The 25,493-nt window shown below is 42.0% G+C and overlaps 1 protein-coding gene across 5 annotated transcripts in view; it reads right to left on the reverse strand.

Annotated features, from left to right (window-relative positions):
• Positions 1–25,493, reverse strand: part of CTNNAL1 (catenin alpha like 1) — a 285,190-nt gene that overhangs the window by 228,676 nt on the left and 31,021 nt on the right. Inside the window, exon 1 of one of the 5 annotated variants that reach the window (XM_068236708.1) lies at positions 22,087–22,162. The exons of 3 other annotated variants lie outside the window; for them this stretch is intronic. In XM_068236708.1, the coding sequence (XP_068092809.1) occupies positions 22,087–22,119 (33 nt within the window). In that variant the 5' untranslated portion in view covers positions 22,120–22,162. Of the gene's footprint in view, positions 1–1,462; positions 1,680–22,086; positions 22,163–25,493 lie in introns of those variants that run through there. One more of the 5 variants, XM_068236707.1, reaches the window with a different exon arrangement.

Genomic DNA, 25,493 nt, shown 5'->3' on the forward strand with positions numbered 1-25,493 from the left:
CATATGCATTTCACTGTCCACGTTTGGATTTCACAGAATTTTTATATAGTATTTGCAGAGAATGATGCTCCTGACAGCTCATGGCAGGTTCCATGTTTGTCTGTCTCCTATGAAGCCAAATGTGTCGTCATGTCCTCCCTGCTTCCTGATGATTCGACTCAAAAAAAAAAGACAACACTACTGTGCAGTGAATATTAGCCATGTGGCTAGGAACAATAGCGGACTCATGCAGTATACTCTGCCCGGAGATTTTTCAGTGCTGTGAGCTGGACTGCGTTACAAGCTGTTGTAGCATGAACCTGTAACTTCTCACTAGCAGCAGAGGGGAGGACCCAAGGTGGGAAGAAGCAGCCCCAGAATGCTTTGCGGTATGGTATGCAGCCTCTCGGCCTCTTAAGAGCTTGGGTCTAACAGCCTTGCTGTTCAGCACACATCAAAAGTAAGAGAGATTTTTAACTTCAGTATTGCCGAGGTTTAAATGAGCTTTTGCAGCCTGACAGTTACTCTTTAAATCGTGCTGCCTGCAACATTTTCTGAGCGATTGCCATTTAAAGGGAAACTGAGTTGGGGGAAAATATTCATACCTGGGGCTTTCCTCCACCCCCCTCTGGCCTGGCTTCTCCCACGGTGTCCTCTTCTCCCTATCCATTCACCTGCAATTGGCCCCAGAAAGTCCTGCGGTGCAGCACATTCACGTCGCCGGAAGCATTCTGCGCCTGCGCAATCCTACTGCTCAGGTGCAGAACGCTCTTAGCGAAGGAGGTGCGCCTGGCTGGACTGCGCCAACTGGAGGATTTTTCAGGGCCAGTCGCGGGTGAACGGAGAGGGAGAAGAGGATGCCAGGGGAGTAATCAGGCCAGAGGGGGTTGGAGGAAACCCCAAGTATTGCACATTTTGAGATTGCTAGTGGGACCAAGCCCCGATTGTGTGGGGTTTTTTTTTGCCTCTCCACCCTTCTATCCTATCAGTCTCCCCTCTAAAGGGCATGCCAAGCCTATCTATAATAATCCTATCCTAATCCTAATAATTATGACTTTAAACCCCACCCCCAACATCAGTGTCTTTGTAGTAGCCTATGCAAAGGTTTTTAGAGTGCACAGAGCCATTTTACCAGAGCAGTTGGATAATTAGCACATCAAGTGATAACCATAGTACAGCTGGGTCCTTTACAACCTCTGCAACATCAGACATCTGAGCTATTCTAATTTCTATGCAGAAGTCTGGTACTGCGATTCTGTTGAGTGCACAGAAATCCACATTTATACTTCTGCAATAAAGATAATTAAATGCCTGTATTACTGGTCAATAAAAGGCATTGCTCACTTGTCAGATTATGTAAGCATCAAAAACTGCCATTTAGTGTCACTGGGCAGACTTACTAAACAAAAGATACATCTAGTCTGGTGAAGGTGGCCGATTGACCCCTTGTACTCCAATAGTCTCAGGAACATAAAACACTTACTTTTGCTGCAGTAATTTTGCCAGGCTCTGAACCATTCATTTGCCCAGGTCTACTTTCCCACAAATTAGTTGTGTAGGTCAGTTCTCTGCCATTCTTTGCTGTACATGTGCAGATAAATTCTATCCGAGACCTCGGCAACCATGTCACCACGGGTCATTGCTTCCCAATAACTGAGAACCCAAAAGTCATAATCTTCTATTAGTCGAAATGACAGCACTGTGAATTTCACAGCAATTCATCCTACCCTAGCGATGTAGAAACAAAATAACTGGCATTAAACTGTCAGCTTGACCTAACAGTAAGCATGATGATCGGTTTATATTTTATTTAAATGCGTTTTCTTTATTAGAACCAAAATTCCGCAAAACAATATAAGAAAAAAAACAAACATTTAACATTTGAAGAATCAAAAAAAACAACAACAAAAAAAAAAAACTAAAAAAAAAACAAAAAAAACTCACAAATTAGCTAACTTTTTCCACCCAAAGATTCAAAAGACCAGAGTTCCTCATTCATTATACTACATAAAGGCAAGTTTAGGCAGCATTTGTGTGGACATTTGTGTTTGGCATTCTTATGGCCCATACTCACGGGCAGCAAAAGTTGCCTGTCGCCAGCACACGTGAGCGTGTGGGCGACAGGCCGGCGACAGCTCCTCGCCAGGTCCCTCCGCGTACACACGCGGAAGAGGGACCAGCGGCGCAACGGAAGCTGTCGCCGACGTTCCTCCTCCCCCGCCGGAAGCTCCGCATTCTCAATGGAGGTTGCTGCCGCTAGTCCGCGTACTCACGCGGACTAGCGACAGTTGCGGCGGAGGTGCGGCGGCGACTGTCGCCAGGCGATTGAAACTTTCAATCGCCTGGCGACATCAGCGGCGGGCGACAGTTCAGGGTGCGCGCTCGTGCGACGGCCCATACTCACGGGCGACCTGTCGCCGCAACACACGCGCCCCGCGTGTTGCGGCGACAATTGTAGCCCGTGAGTATGGGCCATTATGGGCAAGCAACTCAACTTAATGACGGCAGCAACACCATCTACACTGGAAGCTAGTAGGGAGTAACATGTCTCTTGAAGGTTTTACATGGTTCCATCTATCAGTGTACAAAGTAATTTAGTCAACTGAGGGAGACAAGTTGAGACTGAGACAAAACAACTCTGTGATTACGCAAAAGATGATAAAGCGCCACAGAAGAGGATGGTGCTATACAAAGTATTATTATTAATTACATGTACAGTAGCAGGGCTGTGGAGTTGGAGTCGGAGCAATTTGGGGTACCTGGAGTCAGAGTCGGTGGTTTCATAAGCTGAGGAGTCGGGTGATTTTTGCATCAAATCCACAGCTTTGATAAGTATTAGACAGGAGTCGAGGAGTTGGAGCCATTTTGGGTACCTGGAGTCAGAGTTGGAGGATTCACAAACTGAGGAGTCGGAGTTGGAAGATTTTTGTACCGACTCCACAGCCCTGTACAGTAAGCCACGTACAGCCCTGTACAGTAAGCCATATCACATGATCGCATTAATAATTTAAAGGGAAGGTTCAGGGAGGGTGGAGAAAAAATAAAAATCAATTTCCACTTACCTGGGGCTTCCTCCAGCCCGTGCCAGGCAGGAGGTGCCCTCGCCGCCGCTCCGCAGGCTCCCGGTGGTCTCCGGTGCATGCGCAGTACAGCCCGGCGGACGTCCGATGACGTCAGAGCGCCGGCGTGGGACGCAGAAGTGCCAGGACTTGGAGCGCAGAAGAGCCCGACCTGGCAGCCGGCCTGGCCAGGTCGGGTCGGCCACCGGAGACCACCGGGAGCCTGCGGAGCGGCGGCGAGGGCACCTCCTGCCTGCCACGGGCTGGAGGAAGCCCCAGGTAAGTGGAAATTGATTTTTATTTTTTCTCCACCCTCCCTGAACCTTCCCTTTAAAGCTGCAACTAGATCTCAATATTATTTAAAGAGAACCCGAGGTGAGTTTGTAATATCATATTAGGACACAGAGGCATGTTCTGTATACAATGACCTGCCTCTGTGTCCTTCCATTGTGCCTCCAGCACAATGGAACAATGGAAGTACACAGGGTCAGGTCATTGTATACAGAACATGCCTCTGCATCCTGATATGATTTGACAAACACACCTCGGGTTCTCTTTAAAGAGGAACTCCAGCCTAAACAAACATACTGTCATTAAGTTACAGTAGTTATGTTAATTAAAATAGATAGGTAATATAATCTCTTACCCACACTGTTTTAAAAGAACAGGCAAATGTTTGATTTCAAGATGGCAGCCATCTTTTTGGTTGAAAGGAGGTGACAGGGAGCATGAGACACAGTTCCAACCGTCCTGAGTCCTGATCACCTCTCCCAGTTGCTAGGCAACATGAACAACATAGGAAATCCCATCATGCTCTGCACAGCATCCGGGAAAAAAGGCTGGGCTTTTTTTCTTTGATGGGTGGAGCTTAGATAAAAATGCAGCTAAAAATGATGCTTTGGTAAGAAACACCAAGCCTTTTCAGTTCTGCTGAGTAGATTTTTAGTCCGGAGGTTCACTTTAAGGGCTATATGCATATTGTACATCAGCAGTTCTGGCTGTGTATCCGGCTCTTAGGGGCATAAAGACATTATTTGCATATTTAGTAGTGATGCATCACGGGGTGGGTGGAATCACTCTCTCACATTAATCTAAATAACTAGAAATACCTTTGTTTTAAGATCGCAGATTTATATTAACCACAGCTTATTTAGTCAGTGGGCTTTTTGGCCTCTTGATCTTTTTTTTCGTAATTGTTCTGGGTCACCCCACAAGCTCTCTAGATACTCTGTAGTATATTTTAATGTGACAGTTTGCAGGGTGCTCTTGCATTAACAACTTCTTGAAACATTTTTGTACAAAAGATTGCAGCGCTAGACAACATAGGATATATCAGGGCTGCACAGAGAAATGGGATAGTGTTCAATTACCCATCAAAAATGAAACCAAACAATTAGAAATAAACTCCTGCGCCCAAGCTAACTTCTTGAAACAGCTAGCAAAGAATATTTATGACTAGCGGCTATAACAATCAGCAAACGCGAAACGCTACCGCTAGCGTTTTGTCTGAGCGTTTTGCAAGCGGATTCATGCGCGTTTTCGGTCGCGTTTTGCAACATTGTATTTGTTTGCTCAGCGGTTGCGTAGCGTTTTGCGTTTTTATCCTGATTGGTCCTGTGAATTATTTTTCATTTTGTTACAGTGTGCTGAACCGCAAAACGCTAGCAAAACCGCCCAGTTTAGGTTTTGCTGAGCGTTTCAATACTTTACATTGAAGCGCTAACGCTCCCAAAATGCTGCAGGTCCTGCGTTTGCGTTTCTGGGAAACGCAAACGCTCCTGTGGAAGATGCCCCATCCATTAACATTAGCCCAGCGTTTTGGCAAAGTGCTAGCGTATCGCAGCGCTGCCAAAAGTGCTCCTGTGGGTTCCAGCCCTAATGGTCTAAGAAAGCTGTGCATTCTCAAGACCTAGAAAACTTTTCAGCATTGGTAGAACCAATAATTCTGCATAAGGGGCCAGTCACACAAAGCATTGCTGATTGGTGCACACCACAACACTACTGATAATTATTAGTACAGATTTATATAGCGCCAGCATATAAGTGATCTTAAGGTGGCCACACACCATTCAATTTTCATGCAATCTGACTGTACATTTTTATACAATCTTACCAGCATCCATGTAGTATAATAGCACTTGGTGATTGATTGTACAGCCAGATTGCATGAAAATGGTATGGTGTGTGGCCACCTTAATAGTGATGAAGCACAAAGCAGTACCACCGATTCAATACAAGTAAATGAGGGCCACTTGGCCACCTCTTCAAAACATTTACATAACTTTTGATATAAAATCCCTAGAAAGCAATAGTGAGGAGGTGCAGATGACAAACTGTATAGACCACCTCCAACACAAGAAAGCTCTGAAGAACATCAGGTCCCGTAAGCATGAGGTGAAGTGTAATTTACGATTACAGATAATCATTAAAAATATGAAGTCTACATCTGAAAGAAGGATAAGAAAGAGAAATTAAAGTACAAGTGAAGCAAAACTAAAAGTTTTGTTTCAGCCAGGTCAAAGTCCTAACTTGAATCCAAGCCAGGTGCTGCGTTTAGCCTATAATAAAGCAGTCCATGCATGAAAATGTATTTCAGATTATAGGAAGCATTCGGTTGCAGCGATTGTTCCTAAAGGTGATAGAGATGAAAAGGCAGTTATTACTGGATAAGATTGAGATGAGAAACTGTGCTATATATAAAAAAAAAAAAAAAAAAAAAAAAAAACACACACCATAATGCATTAACCACTTGAGGACCACAGTCTTTTCGCCCCTTAAGGACCAGAGCCTTTTTTTCCATTCAGACCACTGCAGCTTTCACAGTTTATTGCTCGGTCATACAACCTACCACCTAAATGAATTTTACCACCTTTTCTTGTCACTAATACAGCTTTATTTTGGTGCTATTTGATTGCTGCTGCGAGTTTTACTTTTTATTATATTCATCAAAAAAGACATGAATTTTGTCAAAAAAAAATGACTTTTTTAACTTTCTGTGCTGACATTTTTCAAATAAAGTAAAATTTTCTATACATTTGAGCGCGAAAGTTATTCTGCTACATGTCTTTGATAAAAAAAAAAAAACCCATTCAGTGTATATTTATTGGATTGGGTTAAAGTTAAAGAGTTTACAAACTATGGTGCCAAAAGTGAATTTTCCCATTTTCAAGCATCTCTGACTTTTCTGACCCCCTGTTATGTTTCATGCGGTGCTAAAATTCCAGGATAGTATAAATACCCCCCAAATGACCCCATTTTGGAAAGAAGACATCCCAAAGTATTCAGTGAGAGGCATGGTGAGTTCATAGAAGATTTTATTTTTTGTCACAAGTTAGCGGAAAATGACACTTTGTGAAAAAAAAACAATAAAAATCAATTTCCGCTAACTGTTGACAAAAAATAAAATCTTCTATGAACTCGTCATACACCTAACAGAATACCTAAATGAGGTCATTTGTGGGGTGTGTTCACAGTCCTGGCATTTTGGGGGGTGCCTAATTGTAAGCACCCCTGTAAAGCCTAAAGATGCTCATTGGACTTTGGGCCCCTTAGCGCAGTTAGGCTGCAAAAAAAGTGCCACACATGTGGTATTGCCGTACTCAGGAGAAGTAGTATAATGTGTTTTGGGGTGTATTTTTACACATACCCATGCTGGGTGGGAGAAATATCTCCGTAAATGACAATTTTTTTATTTTTATTTATTTATTTTTTTACACACAATTGTCTATAGAGATATTTCTCCCACTCAGCGTGGGTATGTGTAAAAATACACCCCAAAACACATTATACTACTTCTTCTGAGTACGGCGATACCACATGTGACACTTTTTTGCAACCTAGGTGCGCTAAGGGGCCTAACGTCCTATTCACAGGTCATTTTGAGGCATTTGGATTCCAGACTACTCCTCACGGTTTAGGGCCCCTAAAATGCCAGGGCAGTATAGGAACCCTACAAGTGACCCCATTTTAGAAAGAAGACACCCCAAGGTATTCCGTTAGGTGTATGGTGAGTTCATAGAAGATTTTTTTTTTGTCACAAGTTAGCGGAAAATGACACTTTGTGGGAAAAAAAACAATACAAATTAATTTCGGCTAACTTGTGACAAAAATTAAAATCTATGAACTCATCATACACCTAACAGAATACCTTGGGGTGTCTTCTTTCTAAAATGGGGTCACTTGTGGGGTTCCTATACTGCCCTGGCATTTTAGGGGCCCTAAATCGTGAGGAGTAGTCTGAAAACCAAATGCCGCAAAATCACCCTTGAAATCCTAAAGGTACTCATTGGACTTTGGGCCCCTTAGCGCAGTTAGGGTGCAAAAAGTGTCACACATGTGGTACCGACGAACTCAGGAGAAGTAGTATAATGTGTTTTGTGGTGTATTTTTACATCTAACCATGCTGGGTGGGAGAAATATCTCTGTAAATGACACATTTTTGATTTTTTTTAAACACAATTGTCCATTTACAGAGAGATTTCTCCCACCCAGCATGGGTATGTGTAAAAATACACCACAAAACACATTATACTACTTCTCCTGAGTACGGCGATACCACGTGTGACACTTTTTTTGCAGCCTAGGTGCGCTAAGGGGCCCAACGTCCTATTCACAGGTCATTTTGAGGCATTCTAGACTACTCCTCACGGTTTAGGGCCCCTAAAATGCCAGGGCAATATAGGAACCCCACAAGTGACCCCATTTTAGAAAGAAGACACCCCTAGGTATTCCGTTAGGTGTATGGTGAGTTCATAGAAGATTTTATTTTTTGTCACAAGTTAGTGAAATATGACACTTTGTGAAAAAAACAATAAAAATCAATTTCCGCTAACTGTTGACAAAAAATAAAATCTTCTATGAACTCGTCATACACCTAACAGAATACCTTGGGGTGTCTTTTTTCTAAAATGGGGTCACTTGTGGGGTTCCTATACTGCCCTGGCATTTTACAGGCCCAAAACCGTGAGTAGTCGGGAAACCAAATGTCTCAAAATGACTGTTCAGGGGTATAAGCATCTGCAAATTTTGATGACAGGTGGTCTATGAGGGGGCGAATTTTGTGGAACCGATCATAAGCAGGGTGGCCTCTTAGATGACAGGTTGTATTGGGCCTGATCTGATGGATAGGAGTGCTAGGGGGGGTCTCAGGGGGTGGTTAGAGGGGAAAATAGATGCAATCAATGCACTGGGGAGGTGATCGGAAGGGGGTCTGAGGGTTTGGCCGAGTGATCAAGAGCCCACACGGGGCAAATTAGGGCCTGATCTGATGGGTAGGTGTGCTAGGGGGTGACAGGTGGTGACATGAGGTGATTGATGAGTGTCTCAAGGTGTGATTAGAGGGGGGAAATAGATGCAAGCAATGCACTGGCGAGGTGATCAGGGCTGGGGTCTGAGGGCATTCTGAGGGTGTGGGCGGGTGTTTGGGTGCCCTAGGGGCAGATATGGGTCTAATCTGATGGGTATCAGTGACAGGGGCTGATTGATGGGTGATCAGTGGGTGATTAGATGGCAGAACAGATGTAAACAATGCACTTTGGAGGTGATCTGAGGGTAGGTCTGTGGCAATCTGATGGTGTGGGTGGGTGATCAGATTGCCCGCAAGGGGCAAGTTAGGGGCTGATTGATGGGTGGCAGTGACAGGGGGTGATTGACAGGTGATTGACAGGTGATCAGTGGGTTATTACAGGGAAGAACAGATATCAATTCGCCAGTGCAATATTTACAGGGGGGGGGGGGGGAGTCTGAGGGCAATCTGAGCATGTGGGGCGGGTGATTGGGTGCCCGCAAGGGGCAGATTAGGGTCTATTCTGATGGGTAACAGTGACAGGTGGTGATATGGGGTGATTGATGGGTAATTAGTGGGTGTTTAGAGGAGAGAACAGATGTAAACACTGCACTTGGGAGGTGATCTGATGTCGGATCTGCGGGCGATGTATTGGTGTGGGTGGGTGATCAGATTGCCCGCAAGGGGCAGGTTAGGGGCTGATTGATGGGTGGCAGTGACAGGGGGTGATTGATGGGTGATTGACAAGTGATTGGCAGGTGATCAGGGGGGATAGATGCATACAGTACACAGGGGGGGGGGGTGATCAGGAGGGAGCAGGGGGAAGATTAGGGTTAAAAATAAATAGCGTTTATAGATAGTGACAGGAAGTGATTGATGGGTGATTAGGGGGGTGATTGGGTGCAAACAGGGGTCTGGGGGGTGGGCGGAGGGGTCTGGGGGGTGGGCGGGGGGGTCTGAGGGGTGCTATGGGCGATCAGAGGGAAGGGGGGGCCGGATCAGTGTGCTTGGTGCAGACTAGGGTGGCTGCAGCCTGCCCTGGTGGTCCCTCGGACACTGGGACCACCAGGGCAGGAGGCAGCCAGTATAATAGGCTTTGTATACATTACAAAGCCTATTATACTGTTTACATGCGGCGATCCGGGTGCTAGTAACCCGCCGGCGCTTCCGAACGGCCGGCGGGTTACAGTGCAAGCAGGCGGCTGATCGCGTCACGAATGACTCGATCGCCGCATAACCACGCCCGCAGCCGCCCCCGCCGATGGGCGTATTGCGGTCGTTTAGGCCTGGACTTTGCCGCCGCCCATCGGCTGGGGGCGGTCCTTAAGTGGTTAAGAAACATGTTCAAAAACACCCTTGAACCTGATGCCCTACACCTCCTCTCATATATATGGGTGTGTGTGTGTGTATGTGTGTATGTGTGTATGTGTGTATATATACATATACATACACATATACATATACATATACATATACATATACATATACATATACATATATATATATATATATATATATATATATATATACATATATATATATATACATACATACATATACACATATATATATATATATATATATATATATATATACATATACACATACATACATATATATATATATATATATATATATATATATATATATATATATATATATATATATATATATATACACATACATATATATATATATATATACACATATACATATATATATATATACATATATATATATATATATATATATATATATATACATATACATATACATATACATATACACACACACACACACACACACACACACACACACACACACACACACACACACACACACACACACACACACACACACATATATACATACATACATACATACATACATACATACATACATACATACATACATACATACATACATATATATATATATATATACACACACACATACACATATGCACACACACACACGTGGTTTATGTGCTGACAAATATTTTTTTTGTAAACTGAGCCTTTACTGGACCATACCATAAAAGAAGCTCAAGGCCATCCCCCCTTTTAGCGAGAGAGATATAGAAAACAAGTTGTAACAAAATAAATAATCAACTTAAAGCAAGCTCATAAAAAATAAATAAAACAGATACTTACACCTATGGAGGAGAGAAGCCTTCTAAAACCTTAAATGCTCAACCCCACTGTCGCTGGCTGGAGCCCTTTAAGTTCTCATTCGAGCTTACCTTCGTGCACAAGCACAGTCATACTGTGCCTATGAAAATACAGCCGTTCCTGTGCAGGCGCACCTATACTCACACAGGAGAGCCACATTTCTACATGGCGGGAGGCAAGGCCATGAAAAAAAGAGAACATATCCAACATGTTCTTTTTCAATATGGTGGATATGTGTGTGGCAACTGTGAGGTCGAGGAGGAGATGGGAAGCCTCTGGACTATCTAGAGCAGCGGTGTCAAACTCAATCAAGTAAGGAGTCATAATCTACAACATAGCGTAAGTCACAAGCCAATTTGTTTATTAATATTTAACATTTATTGAACAATCTCAAACTAAGTAATGTAATTATAATTGACCATGAGTGGCCTTCTCCACCACTTCTTCAGAGTAGCCCAGTGGAGCAGTTTAATATTTCCCTTTTCCAGTACTACTTTGAGTCACCTCTGATCTTCCTGACAGCCACATGCTCTATGCTGCATACCTCTGGCTCCTGAAGCATGCCACATGATCAAGAGAAGGAAGCACAGAACATTTGACTACCAGGAAGAACAGAAGAGATAACGTATCACTGGAGCAAGCAAACATAATGCTCTACTTCATTACTCTGCTATATGGGGAGATGGGGAGGCACTGTCACTGGTGTGCTCCTTTGGACTTGAGGGCAATGTGCTGTCGTCCTTTTGCCGCTTAAAATGGAAATTGGAAGTTCTCAAGGGCCATATAAAATGGCAAGAAGGGGTGCATTTTGCCTAGTGTTTGACACGTGATCTGGAGCAGGGCTTTTCATCCCTGTCCTTAACCACTTCCCAACTGAGGGATTTTACCCCCTGACCACCAGAGCAATTTTCACCTTTCAGCGCTCCTTCCATTCATTCGTCTATAATTTTATTATTACTTATCGCAATGAAATGAACTATATCTTGTTTTTTTCGCCACCAATTAGGCTTTCTTTAGGTGGGACATTATGCCAAGAATAATTTTATTCTAAATGTGTTTTAATGGGAAAATAGGAAAAAATGTGGGAAAATTTTTTTTTATTATTTTTCAGTTTTCGGCCTTTATAGTTTTTAAATAATGCATGCTACTGTAATTAAAACCCATTAAATGTATATGCCTATTTATCCCGGTTTAAATTATGTCCCTATCACAATGTTTGCCGCCAATATTTTAGTTGGAAATAAAGGTGCATTTTTTTCAGTTTTGCGTCCATCCCTAATTACAAGCCCATAGTTTATAAAGTAACAGTGTTATACCCTCTTGACATAAATATTTAAAAAGTTCAGTCCCTAAGGTAACTATTTATGTATTTTCTTTAAATTGTAAATTTTTTATTTATTTTTTTAATTACAAAAAAAAAAAATTGGGGAGTGTGGGAGGTAAGGAGTTAATTTTTTGTGTAAAACAAGTTTGTGTGTAAAAAATGGTTAGGGTGTAGTTTCACTATTTGGCCACAAGATGGCAACATTACAAATTTGTTTCATGCGACCTGCAAGCGTCCTTCCGGACGCTTGCAGGAAGTAGAAAGAGGCTGGGACTTTGTTATTTTTTCACAATGATCGCGCTGCTCAGCCGAGCGGCAGCAGATCATTGCGGGGCTGAGATCAACGAACGGGAATGGATTTTCCCGTTTGTTGATCTCTGGGCGAGCGGGCGGCGGCGTGTTTACGAGCGGGAGCGCGGACAGCGGTACAGAGTACGGATTTCTCCGTCCCTGGGGGTGAAAGGATGGAAAAAGGGGCGGAGAAATCCGTACGCGCGGGGGTAAAGTGGTTAAGTACCACCAACAGTGCATGTTTTGCAGAAAACCCCAAACATACACAGGTGAGATAATTAGTGTCTCAGCAGAGCTGATTAACTACCTCTGTAGATTTCTACAACACATGCTCTGTTGGTAGTACTTAAGGACAGGGTTGAAAAGCCCTGTCCTCAATGATGAGATGAAGAAGATTGTGAAGATGTGGAGTCTGTTTGGGTAAATATTCATGGTGGAAATAAAAGTTGGCAATTGCTTATTAGGGTACGCTACAGACCACCTCATATTAATGAAGCTGCAGAACTGTGATTACTACAGCAGATTGAAAAAGCTGCAAGTAAAAATGAGGTCATAGTTATGGGCAACTTCAACTTTCCAGACATTGACTGGGGTATTGAGGCTACCCATTCTGGTAAAAGCAGCAGATTTCTGGTAGCACTACATGACAATTACTTGACTCAAATGGTAACGGAACCAACTAGGGGGAATGCGTTACTGGATCTGATCATTTCTAATAGACCAGATAATGTATCAAATGTGCAGGTTCAAGAACATTTGGGAAATAGTGATCACAACATGAGAACGTTTGATCTGGTGACTGATAGGCCACGGGGCAGCGGGACCACTAAAACTATGAATTTTAGAAAAGCTTAGTTCAATCAAATTAGGCAGGCACTAAGTTTGGTGAACTTAGTGCCATATCCCATATGGAAACAAAATGTCTAGGAATAAAAAAAGGCCTCTATGGATGAATAGAAAGGTTAGGGATAAAATGAAGAGGAAAAAGGAATGCTTATAAGGTCCTAAAACAGGAGGGGACCGAGGCTGCACTAAGCAATTATAAGAAGTGCAATAAAAATTGTAAAAAAAGAAATTAGGCTGGCGAAGATCGAAGCTGAAAATCAAAATCGCTAGGGATATCAAATCTAACCCAAAAAAGTTTTACAAATACATCAACTCTAAAAAAAGAAAGGTTGACTGTATAGGCCTCCTAAAAGATGAGGGTGGGAACTCAATGGTGGATGACCAAGGTAAGGCAGAGTTATTAAATGCTTTCTTTGCTTCTGTCTTCACAAAGGAAACAGCACTGTTGCAAATTACAGAGGCAGAAGAGTCTCAATCTTCTAACTGTAATATTAAATACTTAGCGCAGGAAGAAGTGAAGGCAAGACTAAATAAATTAAAAATAGACAAGGCACCTGTCCCGGATGGCATGCATCCTCGGGTCCTAAGGGAATTAAGTTCAGTTATAGATAAACCCCTTTATCTTATCTTTTGTGACTCTCTTGCAACTGGCAGAGTCCCAGTGGATTGGCGTACAGCCCACGTTTTCCCATTATTTAAGAAGGGCAAAAAAATCAGATCCAGGAAATTATAGACCTGTAAGCTTAACATCAGTTGTATGCAAACTATTTGAGGGGTTACTAAGAGATACTATACATGACTTCATAGTAGAAAATTATCTTATTTCTCAGTATCAACATGGGTTTACTAAAGACAGGTCCTGTTTGACTAACATGCTCAGCTTTTATGAGGTAGTGAATGCTAATATGGATATTGGGAATGCTGTAGATGTGATATACTTGGACTTTGCAAAGGCCTTCGACACTGTTCCTAACAGAAGTCTGGTGCAAAAGTTGAGGTTGCAAGGACTGGGGAAGAGTGTGTGTGCATGGATAGGGAAATGGCTAATGGACAGAAAACAAAGAGTTGTGGTCAATGGATCGTACTCAAAATGGGAGACTGTTAGCAGTTGGGTCCCACAGGGGTCTGTACTGGGTCCAGTGCTCTTCAATTTATTTATTAATGACCTAGTAGATGCAGTAGTGAGCAATGTTGCTATTTTTGCAGATGATACAAAATTGTGCAGAATCATCAACTCTCAGGAAGATAGTGTCATATTGCAGCAGGATCTGGATATGATGGCTATATGGGCACATACATGGCAGATGAAATTCAATGTTGAAAAATGTAAAGTCATGCATTTTGGTCGTACCAATGGTCTAGCACCATACAAAATAAATGGGATACAGTTGGGGACATCAAACTTGGAGAAGGACTTAGGAGTACTCATTGACAACAAGTTAAATAATCTTACTCAATGCCAAGCCGCTGCAGCTAAAGCTAACAAAATTTTGGGATGCATTGAAAAGGGAAATAAAAACTCGAGATTCTAGCATAATATTGCCCTTGTTTAACTCTCTAGTAAGGCCACATCTGGAATATGGAATTCAGTTCTGGGCACCACATTACAAAAAAAATATTGCAGTTTTAGAGCAGGTGCAGAGACAAGCAACAAAATTGATACGTGGGATGGAAGGTCTCGCTTACCAAGAAAGGTTAGATAAACTGGGTTTATTTAGTCTAGAGAAAAGACGCCTGAGGCCTGGTGCACACCAAAACCCGCTAGCAGATCCGCAAAATGCTAGCAGATTTTGAAACGCTTTTTCTTCTTTTTCTGTAGCGTTTCAGCTAGCGTTTTGCGGTTTTGTCTAGCGGTTTTGGTGTAGTAGATTTCCTGTATTGTTACAGTAAAGCTGTTACTGAACAGCTACTGTAACAAAAACGTTGTGCCGTTTTTCAGAGCGGTTTGCGTTTTTCCTATACTTAACATTGAGGCAGAAACGCATCCACAATCCAAAAAATGCCTCACCCAGGCATTTTTCGTTTCTGCAAAATGCCTCCCACTCTGGAGTGCACCACCCCATTGAGATACATTGACCAAGCAGATCCGCAGCCGCAAGCGGATCTGAAAACGACCAAAAATCCGCTCGGTGTGCACCAGCCCTTAGAGGAGATCTAATTAACATGTATAAATACATCAGAGGGCAATATAATAGCTTGGCGGATGAGCTTTTTGTCCCTAGGCCTTCTCAAAAGGACAAGAGGACATGATCTGCGCATGGAGGAAAAACGTTTTAGCCATTTAGGAAAGGGTTCTTTACAGTAAGAGTGATTAAGATGTGGAATGCATTGCCACATGAAGTCGTTATGGCAAACTCTATGCCATCATTTAAAGGGGCTTAGATGCTTTCCTTGCGTTGAAAGACATCCATGGCTACAATTACTAGGTAATGCCTAATGTTGTTGATCCAGGGATTTTATCTGATTGCCATCTGGAGTCGGGAAGGAATTTTTCGATTTTTTGGGGCTAATTGGACCATGCCTTGGAAGGGTTTTTTCGCCTTCCTCTGGATCAACAGGGATGTGAGGGAGCAGGCTGGTGTTGTACTTTGTACTGGTTGAACTCGATGGACGTATGTCTTTTTTCAACCAAAATAACTATGTAACTATGATCTAGAGGCTTCCCTTTACCTAGGCAAGTATCTAACTTTTTTATTTTATGTGTGTGTGTGTGGGGGGGGGGGGGGGGGGGGGGAAGACAATAATATATTTTAATATAGATACACACACACACACACACGTACATGTGTGTGTCCCTTTATGTACAGTAAAGTTATGCATACAAGCCAACAGTGCTAGATAAACATAGGTTTTTAACAATGAGTAGTACCAAAATCCATAACCCAAGGGTATGGTGCTAATACACCAGTAGAAGTACAATGCGTAGAAACAGACCAATACAGCTGTATCATTAGCTTAAACAACCATCAGCAAAAATAATCAGTGTAGCAAAGTATGACAGGAGGCATCGCTAAGCAAACAAGCCAAGATCCCCAATTATAACTAGCACAGACCTGACAGACAAAACTCCCCCCACCACCTCAGTCAAATTCCACATCCTAATGCCATTTTGGCTGTCAAAAATGACAGACCAAAGGCCTAGTTAAGAAGAAAGACTGACAGGCATTGCCTAAGGGCCCGTTTCCACTTGTGCGAAGCGAATTAGTCGCGGAAAACGTAAAACAAATTTGCATGCGTATGCAAATTTTACTGCAAATTCACGGGCGTTTTCACATATGTTAGTAAGTATGAAAATTTAACCATGTCAGTGTCTGTGTGCTTTTACATTGATTTTAAGCCAAAACACCCGCAAATTTGCGGGAAAATTCGCAGTGAAATTCACATACGAAAATGCATGCAAATTTCCTATTAAATACATTGCATGCTAATCGAATAGCGGTATGCGAATTCTGCGGGGTCTACCGTGCAGATTTTTTTCTGCACAGAAAAACGCTCTGAAATCCTAACAAGTGCAAACAGGTCCATCCACTTGTATTGTCTATGTGAATCTGCATGCAGGAAACGCATGCAGATTCGCTCTAGTGGAAACGGGCCCTAAGTGTGTGAAACAGGCAGCTGGAGATGGCATAGCATTTACACTACTGTAATCCGTTCCGCAATATCAAAAGCTAAATACTCACCAACCGACGGAGGAATACGGATCCAGCGACATCTCCCGGGCGACGAGCATTCCACAATCCCTCTTCCAGACGGCGGGTACACACGACAGCACATGGGGGGCACGGACGGGAAGTCAAGCAATCATGGTACTTTGCAGGGAGTCGTCAAGGATCTTAAAGATCCACCTGGACGATAGTTATTGGCACCTGTCGCTAAATGTATTTCACATGATTGCGTGCTGTACCCAAGTCTGAAAATCATGGAAATGATCGCTCGTCAAAGAAAGTCACTGGTCATTGGGAAAATCGTTGGTAGGTACGGGCCTTAAGCTGATGAAAACAGCCAACCACATGTATTAGATTTCAGTCATATGAGTTGTATTTACTAAAGTGGGGTAAGCAAAATAACGGGTGTAAAGTGTTATTGCACAATTCAAAGAGCAGAATACGATACAATACATGCAATGCATTACGCTCTACTCATGTGTGAAGGTAGCCACACACCCTACAATTTTTTGATAGAAAAATGTAATGAATAGTTATATACATTTTTTCTGGTTGAAGACAAATTCAATATCCATCACACACACACACATCATACAATACTTGATAAGATTTGTCTGAATTTTTCCAACATGTCCAATCTCAAAAATAAATAAATAAAATACATATGTGGATCTTATTTATTGGTGTAGAACTGGATATTTTAATTGTATGGTGTGTGGCCACCTTAAGATTTTACACACTTAGTTCTGCTTAACACCGTTTAGTGAATACACCCCATGATAACCATGCTCGTCTTCTCTGCTCACCAACCCTCGAACGCCCCATGTGTGCAGCCCCATTTGCTTGCAGGTACAGCAACTCCGTGATGGTTTGATAGGTGGCTAAAATGTGTCTTAAAGAACCACTATCAAAGAAAGAGTTTTTCTGTAAACCCCACATACCTATAGACCTTTTTGCTAGCAACACTATAATGATTTCCAGAGGTCTCTCAGCACAGCCTGTGTAAAAAAAAAAAAAAAAAGCCACATTTACCAGCCGTTGTAACAATTTTATGTCGGCATCGGGGGTGGGGGAGGCAGAGCTGAACTGTAACCTGGCTGTAAGTTGTTCACTTTACACTGAGTGCAAGAGAGACACACAGACAGGAACACAGAACTTCAGCTGATGACTATTTACACACATTTGAAGCTATATTTCTGCTTCCTATCATTCTGAAGAGATTCCAGTCACAGTATTAGAGCCAGTGAAGATTGTTTCTGTATGCTGGATGTGCTGGGCACAGTCCTCCGTAGTAATGCCCACAGTGAGAACTGTTCTCTGTAATTTCTCCATATAAAACATGAAAAGATGAAAAAAAAAAAAAAGCTTTTGTATTGCTATTTGCTAGTAATTACAGAAAATATATGTGGCATTTAGAATGCTGTGCAGCCAGCATGCGACTCCCAAGCCGCTATTCATTTGTGTAAGATGCCCAACAGAGGCCCCACCCATTAGAGAGATTAACTGTTATTAAATTTGAATCTGTTTAAAAAAAATTACTTCAGTTAAAGGGACTCCGAGGAGTGCCCGAACTTAAAAGAATACACTTACCTGGGGCTTTTTCCAGCTACCCGTAGGCGGTGAGGTCCCGCGGCGTCCTCCTGGCTCCTCGCCTTCAGCCTGCGCTGGCCCCCGTTACCGGCGTCACCTGGGCCGGGTGTCGGGCTGGCTCTTCCTGGTTCATGACGCAATGCGTCAACACGCCGACCGCTTCGCGTCATCATGGCAGCCGCAGTGATGACGCGGAGCGGCCAGCAGGATGACGCATTGCGTCATTAGACGGGAAGAGCCACACCGGTAACGGGGGTCGGTGGAGGCTGAAGGAGACAAGCCAGGAGGACGCCGCAGGACCTCACTGCCTACCCTGAGCTGGAAGAAGCCCCAGGTAAGTGTATTCTTTTAAATTCGGGCACTCCTCGAAGTCCCTTTAAACAGTGTATGCCACTTTCATGCTGGTAATACATGATGAGTTTTTTGGCAGATTTACTGGCTGATCGATTTTATAATCCTTTTTATGATTTATTCCCATTCACTATGAGAAAATTGATCATAAAAACTATCAAAATCAGATCAGACCTTTCGGTAATTATGTATCTGCCAAAAAACAAAACAAAAAGAAAGAAAACTCCTGGTGTATTCCCAGCATTAAGGTAAACCAGCTGTACTTAGGGATCACTGGAAATGCCTTAGTAAGTCAGACCCCTACTGTGTGTTCTATATAGTCTTCTAGATGTGTAAATAAATACATCTTAAAGCACACCTAAAGTGAGAGGGATATGGAGGCTGCCATTTTCATTGCGTTTTTAGGTAAGCAATCAGGAAACCAGGAAAAGATAGCTTCAGCAAAATCGCATCGCACAAAAATCGCAAGTGGAATTTTGATTAAAAACCGCAATTGCCTTGTACGGTGTTTGCAATCACGCTTGGTGATTTTCTGTGTCTACAGGGCCTTAGTCAGCATTAAAAGAATCAATCTCCAGCCCGAATAATCAATGGCCTTCTCTGTGTCAAAAGAAAGGAACAGAGAAGGCTTCATACTAATGTTTATTAAATGCCTTATTGATTGTTGGTGTATAAGGTACACATTCTCTCTACTCTAGGTGGGCAATTCCAGACATAACAGAGTTAAACCTAAAAGCTGAGATTTTGGTATATATGGTAGTTTTAAGTATACATTTTAAAGGGACACCGAGCAGTGCAGAAACTATGGAAAGATGCATATCATTTTAAAGCTCTCTTTCTCCTCTTTCCAATGATATATAAACTGCTGCCCTACGCCTTTTAGTTTTCACTATTTTCGCGATTGAAATTGCCGCGGCCACGATTTAGAGAAAACTAAAAGGCGTAGGGCCGCGGTTTAGGTGTCGTCAGAAAGAGGAGAAAGAGCTTTAAAATGATATCCATCTTTCCATAGTTACATTGTATTACACAGGGCGACTTTTTCTCAAAGTCAGCAGCTCCATTCAGCAGAAAAAGTCGCCCTGTTTAATACAATGTAACTATGGAAAGATGGATATCATTTTAAAGCTCTCTTTCTCCTCTTTCTGGCGACACACTAAATCGTCGCTCTACGCCTTTTAGTTTTCTCTATTTTCGTGATCATAATCGCGGCAATTTCAATCACGAAAATAGCGATTGGAAAGAGGAGAAAGAGAGCTTTAAACTGATATGAATCTTTCCATAGTTTCTGCACTGCTTGGAGTCCTTTTAATGGTCTGTTATTGGAGCAAAGGGCTGAATCCCTACCTTACTTCAGAGTCACTACTATGTTAGCTCAAAGAAGGTCTGGGAGCAGATACTCTTCCCCTGCTAACTATGGTCTTGAGGTGAAGTAATAAAAGCTGGCTGATATTCCATATATACTATATCAGGCTGTGTTTAATTTGTTGGCCAATGGTAACAAATAGAGCTGCAGGAGATTTGGGTGCAGCCGGTGCCACCATAGACTGTAATAGGAATTACGGCTATATCGGTGCACAGTGAGAAATTTTGGCGCCATCAGAAGACAGAGCTGAAGTTACTTTTAAAACACTGCAATAGCTGGAAGCAGAGTTACATCATTCCCCCACTATCCATGTGGACCTGGAGGGGGAATAATAATTAACGCTGCCGGGACTTGTGCATCAGTAGGATACGCCATATACCGGCTGTATCATGCGCCCAAGTCTCCCAGCGGCCAGTTCTCTCATACGTGCAGAAGATAGATGCAACTGGTCACCCTCACTGTTTTACCTAGCTCCACAAAATTGAAGTGAATTTTACTGAATAGAACATAATGAATAAAATAGTTTAGTTTTTTTACAATATTACTTTAGAAATTATTTATTCAGTGTTTGTCCATTATATATCTTTCCTCACCCCCAATTTACAGTCAGAAATGTATCACAACTTTACTGCTGGCAGGTGCATTACTACAGAATGTTCATTTTCTGTGTGTTATGGGCGGTAGAAATGCTCTGGGATTTTTCTTGCTTGGGGCTTTGTCCACCCCCCTGTAGTCTTTAAGGCCCCTCAGTGCCATGTGGGTCTTGTCAGTTGTGCCCATCACTCCAATTAAAGACTTTGACCCAGCCAAGGTGCAAGCAAAGGTGCATGCGCTGTCCTGCCTGCACACCTACTTTATCATGCTCCCCTAGTCAGGAGCATTCTGCGCATGCACGGTTACAAGTCGTTACCAATAGCGCAGTATGTCCCTGGGCGCAAGATTGAGGAGGCGTGCAGCCAGCACACCGTATGTACCATAGCGTGCCACTCAGCCAGGTCGAGGACTTTAATTAGGATGACAGCCACACAAAGGAGGGGACCCGAAAGGCCCTCAAGACTATGGGAGGCTGGAAGACGCCCTAGATAAAGTAAAAATCTATTTTTCTCCACATCAGGTGAGCTTTAAAATTCCTTCCCAGTGACATCATGCAATTAAATACCCAGGAAATCAATCTTCCCTTTACTCTTATTGACAGCTGTAAAGAAAAGGAGATACAGCAGTTCAAAATATGTATACCTATATAACACACACACACACACACACACACACACACACACACACACACACACACACACACTTTGTAATTTATAACCAGTTCATTAGAAATGGCTAAAATTAAGAGTATAATTCTACTTGTCTCTTCAGAGTAAAACAAGGTAAAACAAAGCTGCAGGGTAAGGAGACAGTCTTAGGCTTTAATTAAGATTTCTAGAGAGAAAAAAAAGACAGCTTAAAGCAACTAAGGACATAAATCTAAAATTCATACTAGAAGCTTCACCCTGCATTTAAAAGAGACACTAAAGTGAAAAAAAATTATGATATAATGAATTGGTTGCTTAGTACGGATAATTACTAGAACATTAGTAGCAAATAAAATATTCTCATTTTTATTTTCTGTTATATAGAGTTTTTTTTTATAACATTGCATCATTCTCTAATATTTGCAGTTTACACACTACTCAGCATTCCAAATGATTTTACAGAGCAGGGCAGTGAACTTTTGAACTGTCCGCTGGAGAGAAAAAGAAAATACAGTGACTGACAGTTTAGATAACAAGCTTCAGAAGACCGAGCTCTCTGCGACTTTGAAAGGGTGAAACTTAATGGCTCTTTTGCATAGAAAACTGGAGTCTCTTAATTCTTCCTGTACTGGAAATGATATTAGACTTATGTCTCTGCTCCTAATGTTTTATTTCTTAGCTGTACTACACATACAAATCATAAGTTTATTTTCACTTCAGATTCCCTTTAATGCGAGTGTTCATTACTTTCATTATATTTTTCCTAGTGCAGCTGTTGAGGTCTGATAAACTCTAGAGAGATCCTTTCACAGCAAACCACATGGGCATGTTCATCTCTCAATCAAATGTGGTGGTGTCCATACTTCCCGATTTCCAAGATTATGTACCGGTAATTCACATTTCTAATACTTATGTGACTTACTTTATTAAGGAATTTTTCATTTAATGAATACATGTCAATTAACTGACGTGTTCAATGACTTCCCAGTTTTTACTTCCTGTTAAGAGGTAAAGACAAAGAACAGAGAAACTTTTAAACAAAACTTTTATTCATATCATGAAGGAAGGTTATCTTTACTGAAAAAAGTAAGTTCAAAGGGGTAATTTTTATAACGTCCTCTAGCTTCCCAGCACACGGCTAGCATGATCATGTGTTGGCTGCGAAAATAACCTTCCCAGTGACAACGAATAAGGGGCATTTGTTCACCCCACCACACCCTCAGATTGCAGTGCAAGAATATGATTGGACTACAAATGAAAATACTGATTAAAGCAGTTCTTTCTTCTAACAGTTAGGCTTTGTGTTTGTCAAAAGCAACTTTTATGTGGACACATTTTTTAAATTACACAACAAACATGGATGAGGTGGATGTATTCAATAGTAATGAGACAGAGGTGCAACCAATTACATTTCAATGTGTAAACTTTAGAAACAGCAGGAAAAATTACTTGGGCAGATATCAGATTGTACTGCTAAGGTGCCCATACACTATCACGTTGATTGAATCTGCCTAATGCTGGATACACACTGTGCGTTCCCGCACTTGATTTCCCGCTCGATTCCCGTCGATTCATTTATTTCCAACATGTCCGATTTGCATATCGATGGATCGTTGGGTCGATTAGGCATACTTTGCATGCGAATCGACCTAACGATCCATCGAAATGCAAATCGGACATGTTGGAAATAAATGAATAGACTGGAATCGAGCGGGAAATAGAGTGCGGGAACGCACCGTGTGTATTCAGCAAAAGACTGATACCCCAACATGGCCAGACAGGATTGTAAATGTGAGTTCTAAAAGGGGGGCAAGAGTATCTATGGCTGTGGCCTAGAGACAGTGATGGGCCATACAGGTCCCTCCCAGGTAATAACACTCCCCAGGCCAACACATAGGCCTTAATTCACTAAGCAGTTTAGACTAGTCTACTAATGGTTTAGTCAGTTGCATCACAGGGTAATTATTACCAAATATTTTAGACCTGTTTTTAGATCTGGTCTAAACCATTTGGTAATTAGGTGGGTAAAGCAGGGGAAATTATCAAAAGATACAATTCACAAACAAGTAGCTATGACTGACATCCTTCTCATTTGATGAGCTCTCCTCTGCATACAATTAAACTCCTGCATAATTCAAAAGGTTCCATCCTCACATCTAAAATACCTCACAGAATTACTTTACTGACAGAAATCAGCTGGTCTAATCTCTGTCAGAAAAAGTGGGCGTGGTTACTCCTTGTTTGCCTTTGTGAATTGTGTTATTACTGAATGTTAGACCAAGTCTAAAGAGGTCTAAAACATTACACCAACCCATCAGTAGACTAAAAACCATCTAAAGTCTAGTCTAAACTGCTTAGAGAATTGAGGCCATAGTAGCAGCAGCGGAGCGCATTTCACCAGTCCGGCCAGAGCGGATCCCTCCTGTGACAAGTGAGTGTGCATGCGCTCTGTTCCTGCTACTCTGCAGATGCCCCAATGGAGCAATATAGCTTGGGGGAGACCTGGAGGCATAAGCTGCTCTGGCGGAGTGGCAGTAGAATAGATGTTTAATAAATGTCATGTTAAAATCTATTAAAAAATCAATGTGCAGTGTGTGAGATGTTGATCAGAGAAGGACCAACCTTTTAGGCATATTAGGTGAGTCTACCAGTGTATAGCTGGCTTTAGCATAAGCATAGTGTAACAGCTATGTACTATACAAACAGGGGGATATATGCCTGTATTACACAAAGGGGGGGATGTAAATTACATAACAAGTACACTGCATTATTGTATTGATCAAGGCCTCATATCAAGATAAAGTTATAAGTAAACCTCTAAAGTGGGAATGAATATGGAAGATGCATGTTTCGGGTTATTAAAAGCAGCTAACAGGGCTATAACACCTGAGGAAGTAATCAGGTAGTCAAAGCATGTTAGATCATGAAATCTCCTGCTGCTTATACCAACAGTTTGTCTTTGGTGGAGGTAAGAATTACAACTTTATTTTATTACTTGAATCATTTTATCCTATTTGGTTGCCTCTTGTAAACTTTGCACAGCTAGAGCCATCAGATGGTGCCCTTTGAATGTGCATGTGTGTGTATGTACCGTAAATAGGAATACATATCTGTGCTGAAACAGTAATGTCCATACTGGAAACCAATCAGCAGTCCATCCAGGATGAAGGAGATTCATTCAGAATTGGCTTGTTTTGTCTCAGCGACACACTCTACCTTGCTCTGGGCCAAGCTTATCGTTATATTTCTAATGCGTATTACGTAAACATAAAGCATTAACTTGCATCAGTACGGACTTGCTCATGCCTGGAGAGTTCAGTACCAGGAATAAAATTTGGTTTATTCCTCATAACTAAATGATGTCATCTTTATGATGGAAAAAAAAGACAGTGTGTCCCGAGTCTTTTTCCTGTGTTGCCAAGCAGCAAGCAATCTGACACGTGGAAATGTGACACTTGAAAGCTCCTGAAGTCTTTCAAGGCAGCAGCATTTCTTTTCCTGTTAAAGGGCCCTTCATACTGTGTGCATTATTAAGTTGTGCTGCAAGCAATCTCCTCTCCTCAACACACAGGACTGTTTAGATAGTATAACACCCAATCAATGCACGCTTAAAAAGAGTACCATGCCTGACGGTAATTCAGAACTGCCCACAAGAATACTGTAGCTGTGATCTTCCAGACATGAAAATCAATAAGGCCATTTTAGCGTATATGAAACACAATAGTTCTAAAAGCACGTCCAACACTATTAGAGCATTCATACATAAGAGTATTAATTTTACAGCCAAACAGAGAAAACGGACAAAGTCATTTGTATCAAATACCAGGAAATGAAAGCCTCTGGATTAGACGGATCTGAGAACACATGCTACACAACGAGGCAAACCATTTAACTCTTTTCCAGCATTTTATGGATTACTGTGCAAATGTAATAAGTATATATACAGTGTATTTATGCACGTTTTACACTAATCCTGTGTTTGCTGAATGTATATTCCCCCCCACAACCCATAATATATATAGTGACAGGTTCATGGGCTCTACACAAATAAGCCCCAGATAGTGAGCATATGCCAATGAGAGAGGTGCAGTAAAGGGATTGTGGCAGCCCTCGGAACCTCATATTTTACCTCAGGTAAGCCCGATTTAGGGCTGGTGCACACTACAAGAGCTTTTTAAACGCTAGAGATTTTAAAAGCTCTTGCTATGGGGGATTTTTACAAAATCACATCACTCCAGTGAGAACAGACACGTAGGATAACATAAGCAAGAGCTTTTAAAATCACAAAGCGCTTGTAGTGTGAAAAGCCCTAGACTGTTGCATTTTTTC

The sequence above is a fragment of the Hyperolius riggenbachi genome, chromosome 5 (assembly GCF_040937935.1).
Source record: "Hyperolius riggenbachi isolate aHypRig1 chromosome 5, aHypRig1.pri, whole genome shotgun sequence".
NCBI lineage: Eukaryota > Metazoa > Chordata > Amphibia > Anura > Hyperoliidae > Hyperolius > Hyperolius riggenbachi.